The sequence below is a fragment of the Eriocheir sinensis genome, chromosome 41 (assembly GCF_024679095.1).
Source record: "Eriocheir sinensis breed Jianghai 21 chromosome 41, ASM2467909v1, whole genome shotgun sequence".
In the NCBI taxonomy this organism is placed as follows: Eukaryota; Metazoa; Arthropoda; class Malacostraca; order Decapoda; family Varunidae; genus Eriocheir; species Eriocheir sinensis.
In genome coordinates, this window is record NC_066549.1 from 11,369,922 (window position 1) to 11,388,558 (window position 18,637).

General features: G+C 41.7%; 1 protein-coding gene across 6 annotated transcripts in view; it reads right to left on the minus strand.

The window, feature by feature from the left end:
* LOC127009650 (zwei Ig domain protein zig-8-like) overlaps positions 1-16,375 on the minus strand; it is a 40,255-nt gene extending 23,880 nt beyond the window's left edge. The window contains exons 1-3 of one of the 6 annotated variants that reach the window (XR_007762123.1): positions 16,154-16,375; positions 7,376-7,525; positions 6,535-7,157 (exon numbers count right to left, since the gene is read on the minus strand). Coding sequence is in view for 1 of the 6 variants with exons in the window: in XM_050882907.1 (XP_050738864.1) it covers positions 6,535-6,763 (229 nt within the window). In the remaining 5 variants the exon portion in view is untranslated. Of the gene's footprint in view, positions 1-6,534; positions 7,158-7,368; positions 7,526-16,044 lie in introns of all 6 variants that reach the window. The other 5 variants (XR_007762124.1, XR_007762121.1, XR_007762122.1 and 2 more) reach the window with 5 other exon arrangements.
* Between the last annotated feature and the right edge of the window lie 2,262 nt (positions 16,376-18,637).

Here is an 18,637-nt window from a genome sequence, read left to right on the forward strand (position 1 = left end):
CCAGCAAGTATGTTTTATAATCCTATTTTGCATTTTAATTCTACTTCTAAGCCGTTGTGTTTGACGTAACGTAATTTAAAGATTCCATCAATATTTTTTATCTTTATAGTTACAGTATAAGACTTAATACATGTCATTCACTACAGTGGAGTCTAAGGCTCTTCGTCTCATCAGCTCTCCTCCTCTTACTGATAGTCTTCTACCTTTTAAATTCCGCCGCCATGTTGCCTCTCTATCTACTATCGATATTTTCACGCTGACTGCTCTTCTGAACTTGCTAACTGCATGCCTTCCCCCCCTCCCGCGGCCCCGCTGCACACGACTTTCTACTCCCTATACTATCCAAACCCCTTATGCAAAAGTTAACCAGCATCTTCACTCCTTCATCCCTTACACTGGTAATCTCTGCAGCAGCCTTCCCTCGTCTGTATTTCCTCATGCCTATGACTTGTCCTCTTTCAAGAAGAGTGTATCAAGACACCTCTCCATCCGAAATTGACCTCTCTTTTGTCCACTCTGCTATTTTCTGTTGTTGGGAGCGGCAAGTAGCGGGCTTTTTTTTATACACTGTTTTTGTTGCCCTTGAGCCGGCTCTTTTGTTGTAAAAAAAAAAAAAAAAAACACTCTGCGGCGTCATTAACATTTGCCCCAATCAATCAATCTATCACACGCAGGAAAGAGGATCTTTGGCACGGCAGTTTTAGGAAAATGATTAAAAGCAGCCTTAAATAGTGTTTTAGAGGCATAACCTTATTTTCGGGGGAGTCCCAAGCCACATTCCTTAATAAATTCATTTTTTTCTTTTTCCGGAAAACGAGGCAGGTCAAGGGCGCAAAAAAAGAAACAAAGAAGTCCGGAATGGTGCTGCTCCCGCTGACAGTTCAGTAAAAGTGTTCAAAAGAGATTCGGAATCGGATTCTTCTTCTGTCTCCTTGTTTTGGAAGTGGTGTGCCGTGAGCAGTTTTTTTTCTTGTTTCAACTTCGGTCAGTTGTAAAATGTAAAAAAAGACTTTCTTAAGTCTTCCATTATTTTTTTTCTCAGGATTTAAAACTGAATGCAAGCCAATCACTATTCTATACACAGCAGGGAGTCTTGGCAGAAGGGTTTTGGCAAGGGGATGAAAAGTGCCAGTCACGTTGTGTGGAGGCTCAGCGAAGCCTTACAAATTGGCACGATGCTGGAGGTCCATGCACCTGGGTCCGCCGACACTACACACGCTGGGTTCACAGGACCTAGCGAGGAGCCTGCTGGAGCCGCTTGCAGTATTTTTTTCTATACCATGTTTTTCTTTGTTATGGCAAGGCGAAGAGACTAAGGGCTAAGCGAAAAAAGAAAAAAAAAAGAAACGCACAAAGTTTGCTGCTTCTCTACCCCCCAAAAAGATACTCCAGTGGGAGATGCCAAATTTTTCATAATTACTAATTTTATTGTTAACGAACTGTAGAAAATGATTCGTTAATTGAAGTTGGATGCATTCATATTTAAATAATGGACAAAAACTGGTATACAAGGGTTGGTATTATAGACATACTCGCTTCTCACATCACCTATTTCCAAAGGCCAAAGAGGGGGTCAGTCGGGTTCTAATGAGTGTTTCTTCAGGTTCATGGTACAGAAGAAGACTCACACTACCACCAGGGTCATAAAACTACCCCTGGAAATCCCCACAACTCCTACGAAAGCCTTGTCAAATATGTGTTCTTAGGTGGCGATATGTTTTGTAATATGACCCAAAGTGTTGGTGCGTTACTGGAACAAATTAAGGAGTTTTGTAGTTGAAGGAAATACGATTGAAAGGCAAGAATGTTTTTTTTTTAAGGACAGATGCTCAAAAACTTCTTAGGATTTGCCATGTTTAGGACAAATAGCCTTGTATTTCCTTCTATATTTCCTTCTTCCTTGATCCTATCTTAGCACCTCAAGTTGAATAAAGCGATCCTCCAATACTTTAAAGCAACTTGAAACTATATTTGTGCAGTATATATTGTCGTATTTATATCCTACATGACAAGTTTCATGGTGTAGCAAAATGGTTACGTTGGCGGTCACGGGAGGGGAAATGATTGTGTCGGCAAAGTCTATATATACCAAGTCAAGTCCTACGCAGCTTTGTGGGAGGAGACACGGCAGAGGCGTGGCTTATGCGTGACGTTGCTTGGAGAGAATGTAGAAACTGGGATTTAGAGAAAACGAAGAAAGGCGGACTAATTTAAATAAATCACTTCAACATGCCCCCTCTCACACCCCACACCGCCGTTTGTAGGCCTTGGAATTACAGTCACGCATAGCACAATAAAAAAAGCATATTTTTTCGTCAGTGGCTTGCTTGAATGCGCGGTGAAAGAAGGCGAGAATACACATCCAAAGTGCACACACGGCCGCAACTTTAGTCACACGTGTCGGCATAGGGCCCGCATTCTCAGACGGCTTCGGCTCTTACAGCTACTTTTTCCAGATGCTGCACAGGAGATTAGTCGGGATCTTATTAGTTTTTTCAAGTTCATGGTGCAGAAGCCTTGTCAGACGATCACTAGGTACAGAAAACTACCCGTGGAAATACTAATACAACTTCTACGAAAGCCTTGTCAGAAGTGGGTGTGTAAGCCTCGAGAAGTTGAGAATCTGGGGCCCAAAGCTTTTCTCGTTATGATGAAAGCGGCGGAAGTTAGGGCGCGCGGAATCAATGACGGTGTCGACAGGACGCTACATAACCTTGACATTTCTGTTTGTGACTTTAAGGCGCTGCTGCCATCACATTTGGGGGTAAAAGGCTTGAGGATATTCATGGAAGTAGCCTCTGTTAATCTGTATAAGTATACCGGCCGAGTTTGACGTGACCCACCTCTCTCCCACCTACACACACTTTCTCTTTCGTCTCACTTTTCTCTTTCACTCTTCTCTCACCTTCTCTTTATCATTATCACTCACTCACTCACTCACTCACTCACTTACTCACTCATTATTATTATTATTATTATTATTATTATTATTATTATTATTATTATTATTATTATTATTATTATTATTATTAGTAGTAGTAGTAGTAGTAGTAGTAGTAGTTTTATTAGAATTGAAAAAGCTAGTAGCAATTATCTGTACTTGTCACAGTGTCTACCCATTCTGTTTTATTTTTACTATTATTTTTATTAGTGTGGTTTCGGAAGACGTTGCGTAAGCGTTTCGATTATTATTATTATTATTATTATTATTATTATTATTATTATTATCATTATTATTATTATCATATTTATTATCATCTTATAATTATTAATATCTTTACTCCTACTTTTATTATTATTATTGTACAACAAATGAAAGAATCGGTGGAAACGGAGAAAATAGCATATACAAAAGTAAAGAGAAATGGAACATATACCTTTCTCTTTTATTAATTAATCTCTCAGTTTTCTTTGGCTTTGTCATTCTTTTTTTGTCTTTTATTATGTCTCCCTTTTCATTGTTTTCTTTCTTTCATCCATTTTTCTTCCTTCTGTTCATTTCGTCTCCTTTCCCTATTCTTCTTTAACTCTTTGTGTGTCTTAATATATATCGCCCGTTCTTTCTCTTTTTTATTCAGTGTTTGTTGTTTTCTCTGTCTTATTATTTCTTTCATTATCTTTAGTTCTTTCCCTCCCTATTTTTAATTTTTATTCCTTTCTCTTCTTCTTTTTCTTTTTCTTTTTCTTTTTCTTCTTCCTTTTCTTTTTCTTCTTCTTCTTCTTTCTTCTTTTTCTTCTTCTTCTTCTTTTTTTCTTCTTCGTCTAATTATTATTATTATTATTATTATTATTATTATTATTATTATTATTATTATTATTACTATAACTATTTTATTATTTTTTTACCATTAATTACTATTATAATTAGAAGCAGTGTCTTTATTAACATTATTATAATTTTTATTATTATTAATTTCGGTTAGTATTATTTGTTAATATTATGATATGTATATTGTATAATTATCGGCTTTTCTTATTTTTTTTCAATATTATTAACAATAATTATTTTCATAATTTAATGATAGTATAAATTTTTACCGGCATACATTACGAGTTTGGTCTTCGTTTACGGGCGTACAGTTTATGGGTTTCGTATTGTCTACGGGCGTATAGTTTTTATGTTTCGTCTTGTTTACGGGGTATAGTTTACGGGCGTATAATTTACGCGTTTCGTATTGTTTACGGGCGTTTAGCTTACGTGTTTTGTCTTGTTTACGGGCGTATAATTTACGGGCGTATAATTTACGTGTTTCATCTTGTTTACGGTCGTATAGTTTACGTGTTTCGTCTTGTTTACGGGCGTTTAGTTTACGGGTTTTATCTTCGTTTTCGGGAGCGTATTTTACGGGTTTTGTCTTCGTTTACGGGCGTATAGTTTACGAGTTCCGTATTGTTTACGGGCGTGTAGTTCAAGGGCGTCTAATCGGCGGGTATCTAGTTGGGTTTGTCTCGGGTCCTCTGCTGAGGAAGAGGAGGCCTCTTTGGGGAAGGTGTCGCCGGGCTGTCCCAATGATGGGTTAGTTACCGTTAGTATCTCTGCTGGGTCAGGGCCGGCAGCCGCCTCCTACTCCGGCCCGTCGCTTGAGGCAACCTCGTCCGCCTCAAGGTTTGGATTGAAAACTTTGCAGACGCCGCGAACGTTTACCGATACATTAAAATCGATAAACCAAATGTGAAGGCTGTTGTCGCAATGTGTGTGAGTTTAGAGATGTAAATAAATGGTGGAGTGGAGAGAGGGAGCCCCGCCGCTGCAGGCCCCTCTTTGTTCTTGCTTGTCTCTCCTCTTTTATCCTTCAAAAGGGGGCTTCACGTGAAGCAACTTTCGCCTTGCGGTGCATTCCTGTGTTTGTTTCGTTTCATTACCTCATGTTTTACATGCCCAACATGGCAGACACTGATGAAATAATTGCGCCAGACGCGGTTAATTGGTGGGACTACAGCCTGTGTCAAACCCTTTCCCTTCCTTCAAACACGTTACCTCAAGAGTTTAGGGCAGAAGGCAAGAAGAAATCAAGGCGTTTACCGCTCTCTGCACTGTCACGAAGATGTAGCAGCAGTAGTAGTAGTAGTAGGAGGAGGAGTAGTAGTAATATTAGTAGTACTAGTAGTAGTAGTAGTTTATTTTCTGAGTGTCAGGACGAAGCTCAGCCCACTAGCGGGACAACACACACACACACACACACACCTTGAAACCCTCTTCCATAAGCACTTACACAGATAGTCTCGGAGCATTCTCTCTAAATACCATATCAATTCAAACATTAAACGTGAAATAGACGTGTTTGGATCAGGTCCCACACAGTGCTCCACGTTCCCTCTACATCCATGATCTGAGGCTGCTCTGTGCTCCGACCGCTGCCAAGGCGAACCTAAAGCTGTGAGACTCGCTTCAAGCCACGCGGTTTCGACAAAGGGGAAGGAAACAGAGTGGAAAAAAAGGAGCGGCGGTGCAGCAAATATTAGCAATGTTTTGTACGGTGGGCAGCCCAAGGGTAAGACAATATATGTAGAAGCGCTCGCAGCAATGTTATAAGTATAAAAAGACAAAGATAGATGCCTATAAATCATGAATAAATCTACTTCCGCCTTTATACTCCCCTTAAAATGTGTTAGTGTCGTCGGGGGTGGGGTGGGGGTGGGGGTGGGGGGTGCTGTTTGGATGTAGTGAGTCGTTTGGCATTATCGTGTAAAGGAGAACTCTGGTTTTCAATCTTAGAGACACTTAGTTGTATATTTCTGTGCGTCCATTTAGTGATCGTAAGGAAACCGCGGCAGTGCAAAAAATATTAACGAAATTATCGCTATTCATTATGCGGTGCTCGTGAACATCGCTTGGATGGACAATTTTATTTGGCCTTATTGAGTAAAACAGAATTTAGTTGTTTTTACTTTACTGATTGTTGGTTGCATATTCGTATGTGTCGTATGTGGAACTAAAAACTAAAATAAATCCCCCAGCTTTAGATACAACACACCAGCTTTATAGATCTTAAGCTGCAGGAAGCAAATCTCAGACTGAAAGAGTTACCATATAAATTCAATGTTGCATGCTCCCATTGAGTCTGACGGAGGAGGATTTTGAAAGTTGGAATTAAAAACAACAACAACAACATAGTAATCTAAAAATAGGTATTTGGATCCATAACTTTGTGTGTGTGTGTGTATATATATATATATATATATATATATATATATATATATATATATATATATATATATATATATATATATATATATATATATATATATACACCTTGGCATCTATAACTTGGCATTAAACTCAATAAGTAAGAATTTAAATCTATAATTTGGTTAGGCTCTATAACTTATTATTAGGGTCTATAACTTGGTAAACTTAGTATTAGGAGGTTATGACTAGGTATTAAGGTCTATAACTACGTGTTGGAATCTGTACCATAGTTTTAGGGGCATAACTTAGTATTAAGATCCTTACGACATGATGTCAGGATCTTTAATTAATTAACTAGGCATTAGAATCCTTAACTTAGGAGCTATACTATTCATTTGCCTTACCTGTACAAAAGAGGGCAAGGAGGAGAAAGGCCAGCGTCACCCACTCGAGCCTCCCGTGTTTATGTGGGGCAGGGGACGAGGGGGCGGGCGATGGGGGGCACGGCGGGGGGGCTGGGAAGGGAGGGGTTGTCTCCTCTATTTCTCTTCCCTCCCGACGCTCCCCTCCAGCCGCCACCCCCCACCCCCCCCGACATTCTTTCCTCGTTTCTCCTGTTTTCTTCAGAGACATTTTCCAGCATTCCTGACGGCTGCTTAAATTGTTGTATCCACCTGCTTGCCTGTTTCGCGCGGGTTATAATATATTTACGGGAACACACGCTTTCACTTTTGCAGAAAATTTAACGGTGTTTCTTTGTGCCTGAAGTCTAACATTTCACGTTTATCATTGCGTTGTTTTAATGTTTTGGGAAATGATGACTTGTTATTGCACAGTTATTGGAGATCTGGCATTGATTGTGTTGATTTTGTAACTACCCTTTCCGCATTTAAGAGCACGGTAGATTTATGAGCAAATATCCGTCATAAGCAGTCCGTGTCTTTGTCAGTTGGCATTTATCAATAATGTAAACTCTGAAACACATTTTTTTCAATAAACACTCTTCATTCTTTTCCCTCGTATATATCTGAAAGCGGATAATTCCAGCACTTATTTAAGCTTTGAAGCACATCTTTTCAATACACGGAAACCTATTATTTTCCCGACCTGCTTGAAAGTGTAATAGTTTTAATAAAGATAAATTTATGGTCTTCCCACTTCGTGTGTTTTAAAACATACAGTTCCAACGGCTGATCTAAAAGGTATCGTTTTAGTTTACAAATATAAATTTTATCCACCTTCTACGTCGTGTCTAAAAGCGTTGCTCCAGCGCCTGACAGCACCACCTGTCGGGTCCCATGCAGCCCGGCCGTCACCCTCCCTCTGGACACGGCGTCAGCCCGGCCACGCAGCCCTCGCCTCCCTCCGTTCTCTCCGTCCTGGCCCCACAACCGCCTGAAACAACACACAAAGAATAAGACACTAAGAGGCACGCAGTGCATGCTTTTTCGTTTACGGCGTCATTAAACAACACAAAAAGGACTAAAACCTCGAGAAGTAATTTTGTTTCATAGTACGGTTGATTGATGACACTAAATAACGAAGTATCTTGCGTGTATGAACCATTATATAACGGATCAAATTTTGTAATCCCGAGTTTAAGAATGCTGTGCTCCTCTCTTAAAATAAATAAGGCGGAAAATCTCGGCCATGAATTTTTAAATCGTTCCAGAAATAATGCATCCTTAAGAACTACAAACGCTGCATGTTTCTTTGTGATGCAAGTTTTACCAGCTGGAGGTCGCAATATTGTGTTTTTCTTTTCCTGAGCGCGGTTTCATGAAAGTTTATGAATACATTGTACACGCGTTGCAGAGTTACCGGGTGTTTTTTGTGCTGTTCTAGAATGCTCTTTTACACGCTTTGTATTTCATAGCACATGGACTAGGGTAAAGGTAAAGTTGGGGGCATGCGCTGTAGCTGCGCGTGGCCTCGGTGCTCATCTCCGTAACATTGGCCCTTGAGCCTGTGGTGGGAGAGAGTCCATTACCCCGGGACACAGGGCCAGTGTGACATCCGGGTTACCACAGTTTACCTTCCCCAGGTTTCCCCAGGTACCCATTTATCGACCAGCCCGAGAGGGAGGATGAACAGCTGGGTGAGCTGCACGCCGACTGCCCGGGACGGGATTCGAACCCGGGCCCGCGGAGTAGAAGCTAGGCACGTTGACCACTAGACCACGGAGGCGTATAATTACCGAACGATATATACATATATTAAAAATTGACGTTTGTTTCATGTTGGACTATTTTTTTGTGGTCTTTTGGACATGGAAGCTCGCGAGTGACTCCTATAATGACTTAGCAACACTGTGGGACCCCTCTCTTTCGTCCCTTTGTACCTTGGCGACAACATGGCCCGAGGGAGAGAGCGCACGAGTCTCCCCTTTAAGAGCAGCTCCATGTATTAGCTAACGGCCTTCTCGCCCTTATGTCTGGCTTGGGATCCGGGGTGAGCTTCTTTGGGTCATAACATATTCTTAAACATTTCGACGCCCAAGCTCACATTTCGACAAGGCTTTCGTAAAAGTTTTGGGGACTTACAGGGATAGTTTTATGGCCCTGGCGGTAGTCTGACCCTTCTTCTGTACCATGAACCTAAAAAAACACTCACTAGAACCCAGGGTTGGTTTGATTTAAATCAAATGATCTGAATCAAGTGATTTAAATCGATTTAAATCAGAGTAAAAAAAATCTTGATTTAAATCAAAATTAAATATACTGTATTTAAAATGTTTTAAGTGTTATATCAAGAGTATAATATCAAATGATTTGAGTTTATATATATATATATATATATATATATATATATATATATATATATATATATATATATATATATATAAGGAAGAAGGAAGAACATGTGAAGCAGTTGTACAGGAAAAGTATCAAGTCTACTTGTCCTGTACTTATCTTGTACTGGTCCTGTAGCAAGTCAGGCACCAGTGAAGCATTGCCATCTCTTACAGGAAAAATATTCAAAAGCATAAAAAAAGAATAAGGTCTTTTTGTTGATAATAACAATAAATGTAATTATGAAGTTTAATGAGCTTAATTAATTTCTTAATACAAAGTAACATGATTAAGTCTAATTTCTTATTAATATGATTTAAATTTGACAACATACAAATAGACAAGTTGTCAACTTATGATTTTTATGGCTGCTTCTGATTTTTGTGTGAGAAAAACTCATCTTGGGTAATATATATTAAACTATGGTTTTATTTAACATTGGCCAAGTTTAATACAAGAAAATGGCCTCTTGAAACAAATAATCAGTGGAAACAAACAAGGATTAATGTAAAAAAAAAGTCATTTAAATAAAAAAACATCGATTTAAATCAAATAAATCCGATTTAAATCAAATAAATCCGATTTAAATGAAATACATTGATTTATTTGATTTTTTTTTAAATCATGATTGTTTCCAACCCTGCTAGATCCCGATTGATATATTTTTTGGTCTTTGAAAATTTAGTTGATGTGAGAGGCGGAAACGTCTGAGAATACGGGCTTTTACGGATGGAACCAGCAAGAACCCGGGGTGCGGAGGGATCAGGGAGCCCGAAAATGTACCGTGAAATGGGGGTTAATAACACTACGTACCGTCATTTCATTGGAAGTTCTGAGTAATATAGACGTAAACTAAATAAACGTAAATATCTGAACACCTCTCCTTCCGAAATTGACCTCTTTCGGCCACCTCTTTGGATTCTTTTCAGGAGCAGCGAGTAGCGGGCTTTTTTTTATTTATTATTGTTTCCTTTTTTTATGCCCTTGAGCTGTCTCCTTTGTTGTAAAAAAAAAAAAAAAAAATCCCTTTCAGTGATATTTCTCATTTTGAATTTATAGTCCCTGCCTCCATCCCTCCTCCACACACACGCACACGCACACACACAAACGAGGGTCTTATATAACGCTACTGCAAATATATACTCCCCTTGCTAAAAAAGAAGGGCATCCATAAGGCTTGAAGCGAGAGTGTATCAAGATCAAACGACTGAAACGACGCGTGATGCAAAAAAAATATGGTGGCGTGGTGATGCACTGCGGGATGAGTGTGTGTGTGTGTGTGTGTGTGTGTGTGTGTGTGTGTGTGACTACTAATTAGACAAAGACGTGTGGCTTAGGATTAGAAGGGAAGATTTTGTCAGGAAATTTCTAGAGGCGTGTGATTATTGGCAGAGAGATAAAGAAGGCAAAGAGTGTTAAAGCACATACCGTCGAGAGAGAGAGAGAGAGAGAGAGAGAGAGAGAGAGAGAGAGAGAGAGAGAGAGAGAGAGAGAGAGAGAGAGAGAGAGAGAGAGAGAGAGAGAGAGAGAGAGAGAGAGAGAACATTTTTTACCACGGCTTGCGATAACACATTTGTTGTCGTCTCTCGTGATCAAACTCAGCCGGGTGTATCTCGCTCGGTGCCACGACCCATTCGGCGCAATAACCGTTTGTCAGTGTCGCCGGGAATTCATTGCGCCTCCAAAACGGCCGCTCATGATTTAGCCGCGTTTACTCTGCGCCTCGTGATGGTCCTTTACTTAGCGGCGCGCAGATGTAGTAGGGAATGCGCCCAATCCATGTAGAAGGGAGCGTGTCGTACTTTCCAAACAATGTCATGTGCACAATCGGAAAGGGAAATGGCGCACAAATATAGTAGGAAAAGATCGTACTTCTCAAACAATATCATAAACGGAAACTTGCATCCTTTTTTATACAGCAGAGTAAGCAGCTCAAGGACAAAACATGAAGAGACGAACAAGCCCGCTACGCACTGCTCCTGTAAAGAAAGTAGAATAAGAGGCCAAAGAGAGAGGGCCTTCCCGTCCGACTTTTACTCTGCTTTCTGCCTGGGAACGTTTAATCTATGGAAATTATGCGATATCTGGTGGTCTTCACAGATGTCCCACAGACGAGACGCAAAAAACAGTATCGCGCGTGAACTCTCCTGTCCGACTTTTTACTCTGCCTTCTGTGAATATTTGGTCTAAGACAGTACTGAATTAGCTGGTGGTCTTCGCAGCTATAACCACAGACGAGACGCAAAAACAAGATATCTACCACCCCAGATCACGCCATGAGCAAAAACGTGGGGCGGACTTGCCTTCTAGACTCCGGCATTGCTTTCTTGGCTATACGTTTAATCCGATGATGGGGAGGTTACTGGTGTCGCTGCTCTTCACATTTGTTGTGTTACAAGATTGGTGTGGTTAAAGGTCACCAGAAAAATTGTTACGAAGCATAACGTCACCTTCGTAAGCAAAGCGCCGTCATTATTTTCTACTTTACAGGAAATAGGAAAATAACTGTCATCATCTCATTTGGCTTAATATTTAGGCAGAAATGAAAAGGCCAATTCTAGAACAGTCAAAATCTGAATGACGAAGGCAACTCTACAAAAACGGCCGTCACGTGTTAAGAAATTGATGTAGACAAAAACCTGGAAGTCGCTGAAAAATGACTCAGGCAATTATTTTATGAGGGTGACGAATTAAGTTTGTATTACAGATGATGGGGGTGAATAACAGGCCACCAGGAAAGTCTTCTCTCTCTATAAATATGATGTACTTCTGGCCGGGCTTGATTGAATGGCAATTAGAGAAGTTTATACGACGCTTGCTCTCCTAAAAGATATGGCGCAGTTAAAAGACTAACGGATAGATTTTTACGACCCATTTGTTGTTTTATATGCTACGGCGCAGTTAAAAGGCTAATAGATAAGTTTGTACGACACTGATGATGTCCGAAAGGCTATTGATGAGTTAAAAGGCTAATATATATGTTTTTACTGCACATTTGTTGTCCTAAAGGGTATGGTGCAGCTGAAAGGTTATCAGTTAAGTTTTTACAGCACATATGTTGTTCTAAAGGATGTGCCGCAGCTGAAAGGCTAATAGATAAGTTTTTAGTACGGTCCATTTATTGTTCTTAAGGTCATGATGGAAAGATGACTGAGAGGCCGCCAGATATGTTATTGCGACATTCTTTCCTTGAAAATCTCAGGTATAAAATATCGGCGGAAGCAGCTCCGCACTCGGCTTGATTATTTTTGCTGCGTTTGTTAAGTGGATGATGGGAGTGTTTTTTGCTCTACCCACACGATGAATGAAGATTTCGGCGTCATTAAGAGATAATTAGGAAATTTTTACATCATTCCCTTTAAATCGCATGGATAAAGGAATACAATGTTCTTGAAAGCCGCTCTGCACCTCGTCCTTTACTTTTCACAATTACAGTTCGTTTGCCAAGGCATGTTTAGGAAAAAAAAAAAAAAAGTGTAAAACCGTGTTGAGGTAGAAAAAATGAAATGGTCGAAATAACCTTTGATTATTTTTTTATTTATTATTTGCTGTGAGACATGGACTACTTGCGACTATCTGGTGAAACTGAATCGAAGTCTGTTACCACCTTAGTCTCTGAACGCCAACTCCGGCTATATGGGCACGTGGCACGCTTCCCGGACTCACAGGGTTGTATTTGTGCGAGACAACCGTGAATTAAGGAGACCAAGAGGACGCCAACGTATATAACTCATGGATGGGCCAAGTTGATCGATCACTAGAGGGGCTCGGAATGTAAAGGGCGGCTTCGTGGAGGCCTGCTCGGGGGAGAAGTCTGGGGTGGAGGCGGAGAGTGAGTGAAGCACCGCGTCCCCGGTTAGTTACTTCATCTCTAAACCTCAGCGTTACTTTTCAGAGCAGATTTTTCTGATGTAATTATTGATTGGAATGGTACATATGAACTTGTGTAATTATTGATAGGAATGGTACATATGAACTTGTGTAACCGAAGAAATTAGAGAGGGAAACATAGTAATTAAGATACAAGGTGAATGTATTAAGAACATTAAGTCTGCAGATGACATTGACTTTGAAAGTGAGTCATTGTCAAAATTAAGATATTATAAAAGTCAGAGCAGAGGGAATACCTGGTAGAGAGATGAAGTTAGAGCATTGACTGAGCAGGATGGAGTACACTAACATCAGAGAAAGGTAGAAAACGTTGGGAAAGGCCTTTGTATTGCAGTAGAGTAGTAAGTAATGAGTGATGAAAGTAATTGATTAAGGAGTTTGAGGATGGACTGGGAGGTTAAGAAGTATGAGTATGAGGGGCAGGACTGGTATGTAAAATTATAGAATCGAGGGCTAGAGGTTATTGCAAGGGGTTGTTGCTGCTATAACACAATAGAGCTGTTTCAACGTTCTTTGTCAGACTGAAGCGTATTTGTCCGTCTCGACAATCAGACAGCGGCAACATCAATTTGCACAAGAGCTGTAAAATGTCGACTCGTTTTTCCTTTCGCGTAGTTCATGATGATCCTTTTTTTTTCATTTTTCTCAAACTCTTTTTCATTTCTTTCATCTCCATTCCTGCTGCCAAAGTTTTTCCATCCTCTGGTCCTCTCTAAACTTCCGCGCTAGAAAAGTCAACACGAGCGTAATTTTTCATCTCATTTGCTGTATGAATTGGACCGACTTTTCTCTCGAGTCCTCTGTGCAAAAGCCCCGCAGCGAAAAATAATGAAAAAGCAAAGATGACAGACCCGAAATAGCAAAGCAGGCAAGGAGAACTCTTGATAAAGAAAGTAAGAGAGTACACAAGGATGTAACGGCTGATGGGCGTGGATACCGGGAAGAATTTACACACACACACACACACACACACACACACACACACACACACACACACACACACACACACTGGCAGACAGACAAAGATAGACTGCTGCAACATTTTGATTATGATAAGTAACGTTAATTGATGGTTTCAATTTACGTGCAGTGTTTTATGTAGGTGTCACAACCGTAAAGTGGCCACAGTATTTATAATTGAATGTTCAAAGTTATTTTTAATGTGACGATTTTCTAATATATATAGTAACATACACAATACCTCGGTGTGACAGTGATAACTATAACAGTGACAGACTTATACGGACTGTCACCACTGAGACTAATTCTTTATCATGCTAATACTTCAGCACGGAGCATGAGAACTACATAAGAACAACACTGATATATGATAAATTTTAATAACGTTTACTCCACAGGATATATTACTACAGTGTGAATGAGACAACAGATTAAATACGTGATGCCGTCCATCATAACACACCTGGAAATTTATACAAAGGGGAAAACCCCGACTACAGAACAATAGAATGAGAAACATGACAGAGATTAAGAGCGACACCTGCTGAATACCTGCCTCTTTTGATTCTTCTTTTTTTTTTTCTTTTTTTTTTTAGGAGCAGCGAGTAGCGTTTTTTTTTTATATTATTGTTTCCTTTTTTTGTGCCCTTGAGCTGTCTCCTTTGTTGTAAAAATAAAAAGTACAGGCAGGCAGGCAGGCAAACAGGCAGGTAGGTAGGGAGGCAAGCAGGATGACAGGCAGGCAAGCAAGGTGAAAGGCAGGCAGGCAGGCAGGCAAGCAGGGAGGTAGGTAGGGAGGCAAGCAGGATGACAGGCAGGCAAGCAGGGTGAAAGGCAGGCAGGCAGGCAAGCAGGCAGGTAGGTAGGGAGGCAGGCAGGATGACAGGCAGGCAAGCAGGGTGAAAGGCAGGCAGGCAGGCAAGCAGGCAGGTAGGTAGGGAGGCAAACAGGCAGGTAGGTAGGGAGGCAAGCAGGATGACAGGCAGGCAAGCAGGGTGAAAGGCAGGCAGGCAGGCAAGCAGGCAGGTAGGTAGGGAGGCAAGCAGGATGACAGGCAGGCAAGCAGGGTGAAAGGCAGGCAGGCAGGCAAGCAGGCAGGTAGGTAGGCACGCAGGATGACAGGCAGGCAAGAAGGCAGGCAGGCAGGCAAGCAGGGAGGTAGGTAGGGAGGCAAGCAGGATGACAGGCAGGCAAGCAGGGTGAAAGGCAGGCAGGCAGGCAAGCAGGCAGGTAGGTAGGGAGGCAGGCAGGATGACAGGCAGGCAAGCAGGGTGAAAGGCAGGCAGGCAGGCAGGCAAGCAGGGAGGTAGGTAGGGAGGCAAGCAGGATGACAGGCAGGCAAGCAGGGTGAAAGGCAGGCAGGCAGACAAGCAGGCAGGTAGGTAGGAAGGCAGGCAGGATGACAGGCAGGCAAGCAGGGTGAAAGGCAGGCAGGCAGGCAAGCAGGCAGGTAGGTAGGGAGGCAAGCAGGAGGAGAGTAAAAGCAGGCAGAGGGGAAGGCAGCAGGCAGGAAGGAAACGAGGCGGGTGGAAGTGTCGCTTGGTGTAACATCCTTGCATTATATGAAGCAGCGATGTGTTCAATACCGGCACGTGAAGCGTTGTCACGTGGCCAGGCCGTGCTGTGCCAAAGAACTGTGGTGGGTTTAGCTCTTGGGTTTTTTAAATAACTTTTCACTATAATTATATATATTACTTTAGTTTTACTTGTGGAATATAGCAGTGAATATGATTTTTAAGATATTTGCAAGTGAGCAGCGTATAAAATAGTCATGTAATTCTATAATGACATAAAAATATGCGAGTTAGAGCACTAGAGTTGGTAATGTTTTTTTATTGTGTGAAATTTATCAGCTGTATTTTCACTTTATAACCTTTTGCCAGAAAATGTAATGATAATGCGATACATTAACACTGGTGATTTACTTGAGATGTTTTTTGCTCTACTTCTTAATAGTAAGGAAAAAGACGTCTGATATACGGAGTAATATGTTGCCGAGAAATCTGCATCTTTAATTTAGATAAAACGAGCTGTTTTTTTCTGCCCTTTCTAGATTCTAAATAGTGGAAAAAACGAAGTCTGAACTAATAAGAAGCCCCTTGCAGGGAAATATGTATATCTAGCTAGTCTGTCCATCCGCTTCAGACCGGAAGCGGAAGGGTAGAAATCCCATGCATGCAACTAGAAACGTTCACTTGTAGATTCTAAATAACGGGTCAACGACGTCTTGAAATAACGAGAAGCACCTTGCAGTAAAGTCTCAATAATTACCAAGTTAATCAGTCCTCTCTTTTCAGGAAATACCAGTCACTCGCCGAGTAAAAGCGTATGTCACAAACACGTTATTGTAGAAAAGATGACCAAAGACACGGCAAAGCACCTTCAGTACACAAACAGTCAGGGAGAGGACGAGTCACACGCTCGGAGCCCACTGTGGCACAACTACACCCACCACCGTCTCGCTCACGACTGACTCGCCTCACTGCCTCAGCTTGCTTACCCTTACCGCCTCTCGCTCCTCGACAGCCCTCGACGACCCGGCAGCCCCGGCCCCGCCAGCAAACAAGAGACTGAGAAAGAGGCGGACATAGTTGATCAGAGGAAGCATGTTATTAGCGACTCCCATTTACCATATTTAATGATTTACAAAAGGCATGGGACAGAACTTCGTGAAATTAGTCTGATCAGAAGGAGTCTGTTATATGCACCTAACTGAAAAGACATTTTAGAGTAAACAGGCGGTGCTTCATGATCTGAAAACGACAAGATGTAAGAAGGGAAAAAAATGCTTTAACATACATAAGCTTAATCAGAGGAACTCTGCTAATAAGTACCTTTTTATTGCAAGACATTTTATAGCTTAGTCTTTTTTGGGATGGGCGTCACACTGAATACAGTATCATTCAAGGGAGGCGGTGGCTGAGTGCTTAACGTGCGGCGCAGCGCCCAGGAGGATACGGGTAGTGGTGGGATTCATTTTTTTAAAGAACAGGTTCTCTCTATGAGGGGTTTACCAAAATAAGTTATGAGTAAAAGGTGTTCATGGGGGAAAAATTGAGGACCCCTGATTAAAGCTTGCAGTAACAACCGGTTCTCGGAATTAAAGAAATTCCAAGAACAGGTTCTTGCGAACCGCTGCGAACCGGCTGAATCCCATCACCGGATACGGGTTCGCGTCCCGCCTGGTGCCACAAGCTGGAATTTTTAAGTCACCGTCAAGTGGCCTATAAGACTACCCACATGTGCAGAAGACCACCTATCAACCCGGACTCTAGACTCTCTCTATATATGAGAGGGTCAATGATGTGCTCTGGGGGGCAACATGAGCCAAGCAAGATGACGCCACTATAAACACTTGCCTGCGCCACAACGAGCTGGGATCGATCTTTGGGCCCCACCAAGAAAGCCTACCGGCGCCATAGGCGGAAACGTAAAAAAATAAAATAAATAAAAATGTTGCCTTAGCCACAGTCTCACACCTTGACTATCAAGCTGAAACGTGAGAAGTTCAGATGTTGGGAGTGTCATCCTCTGCAACAGACTCAGTATATGGTAAAACAGCAGTTACATTATCAAAAGACTATTCCAGTAGAGCGCACAATCTCTAACTAATGCTGTTACACCCTCCATGCAGATACGAGAACCCATCTCTTGGTGCACACACAACTAATTGACAGCTTGATAGTCATTGTCATTCAGCTTATATAATACCCACTTGTTCTTTATTTGTAAGGCGGGTACATGCACAAAATTTCTACCAGTTGCAGGCTGTTCCTCATTAAGGTGAAAAAGAAATAGCAATGATTCCAAGTGATGAGAGAGAGAGAGAGAGAGAGAGCGGTCGTGTTTGATAATGGAGTACCGGTCGTTCTGTTCTGTCCTGGCAACAAGACTGGCTCGCTTCCCTATGTCACTATGCTGATCCCAGTGCCTCCTCTGCCCCCTCTCGTCTGTTTGCCTCTCCCTCCCTCCTCCCCTCTACCAATCTAATGTTTCCAGCCTCCTATCACCATGCATGTCTCCAATAGCTTCCTCCACTTAGTGTTTCCTGCTCGCGCCCTCCCATTCCCGAGCTCGGTTTTTATGCTGTATTTTGTTTTCTTAGAGATTTCTGCTTGTTATCGGTGGAGGTGCTTCTCTCGCTAAGGTACATGTTAAACTTCCGATGCATACTAGATTCTCTCTCTCTCTCTCTCTCTCTCTCTCTCTCTCTCTCTCTCTCTCTCTCTCTCTCTCTCTCTCTCTCTCTCTCTCTCTCTCTCTCGGGGGGGAGGGGGGGGGGCGAAGTTCTGGTGTTTGTTCAATATTAGGGGACGTGCCTTGAGTGTGTCCTGGCCGGGGCAGACACAATAGGTTTGTTTACCATCCGACGTCTGAATGTACGGCCGACAACTGAGCCCGGAGTAGCGGCGGCGTGGCCCCCTGCTCCCGTGCCTCCATCCATCACCTGGAGGAAAGCTTCAGAAATTGTGACATTGTTCGCTCCTGAATGCTGTTTCTTTTCTGTGTTTCTTGCCAAGATGCTAATTGACTGACACGGGACAAAACTGTAGCTCCTATTCTTGCTGTCTTCATCTATATACTGACGGGATCTATATATAGCAGGATTTGCTTTCTCCTGATTGTGTCTCCTTTTATGAGTATCTAAGAAGACTTAGTAATCTGTTCTAATGCGTGTAAATACTACCTAACGGTTGCCTAATCTTGTCTATCCGCTGATTCAGAGAGAAGTTTTATATATTTCGACGTTGTTTACTTTTGAATGCTGTTCTTATGAAGATTCTCGGTTAAATGTTCAATTGAAAAAGATACAAGACCGATCTAATCGACTGAAATTTACTCTTTTGTCATTTTGCTTCAGATA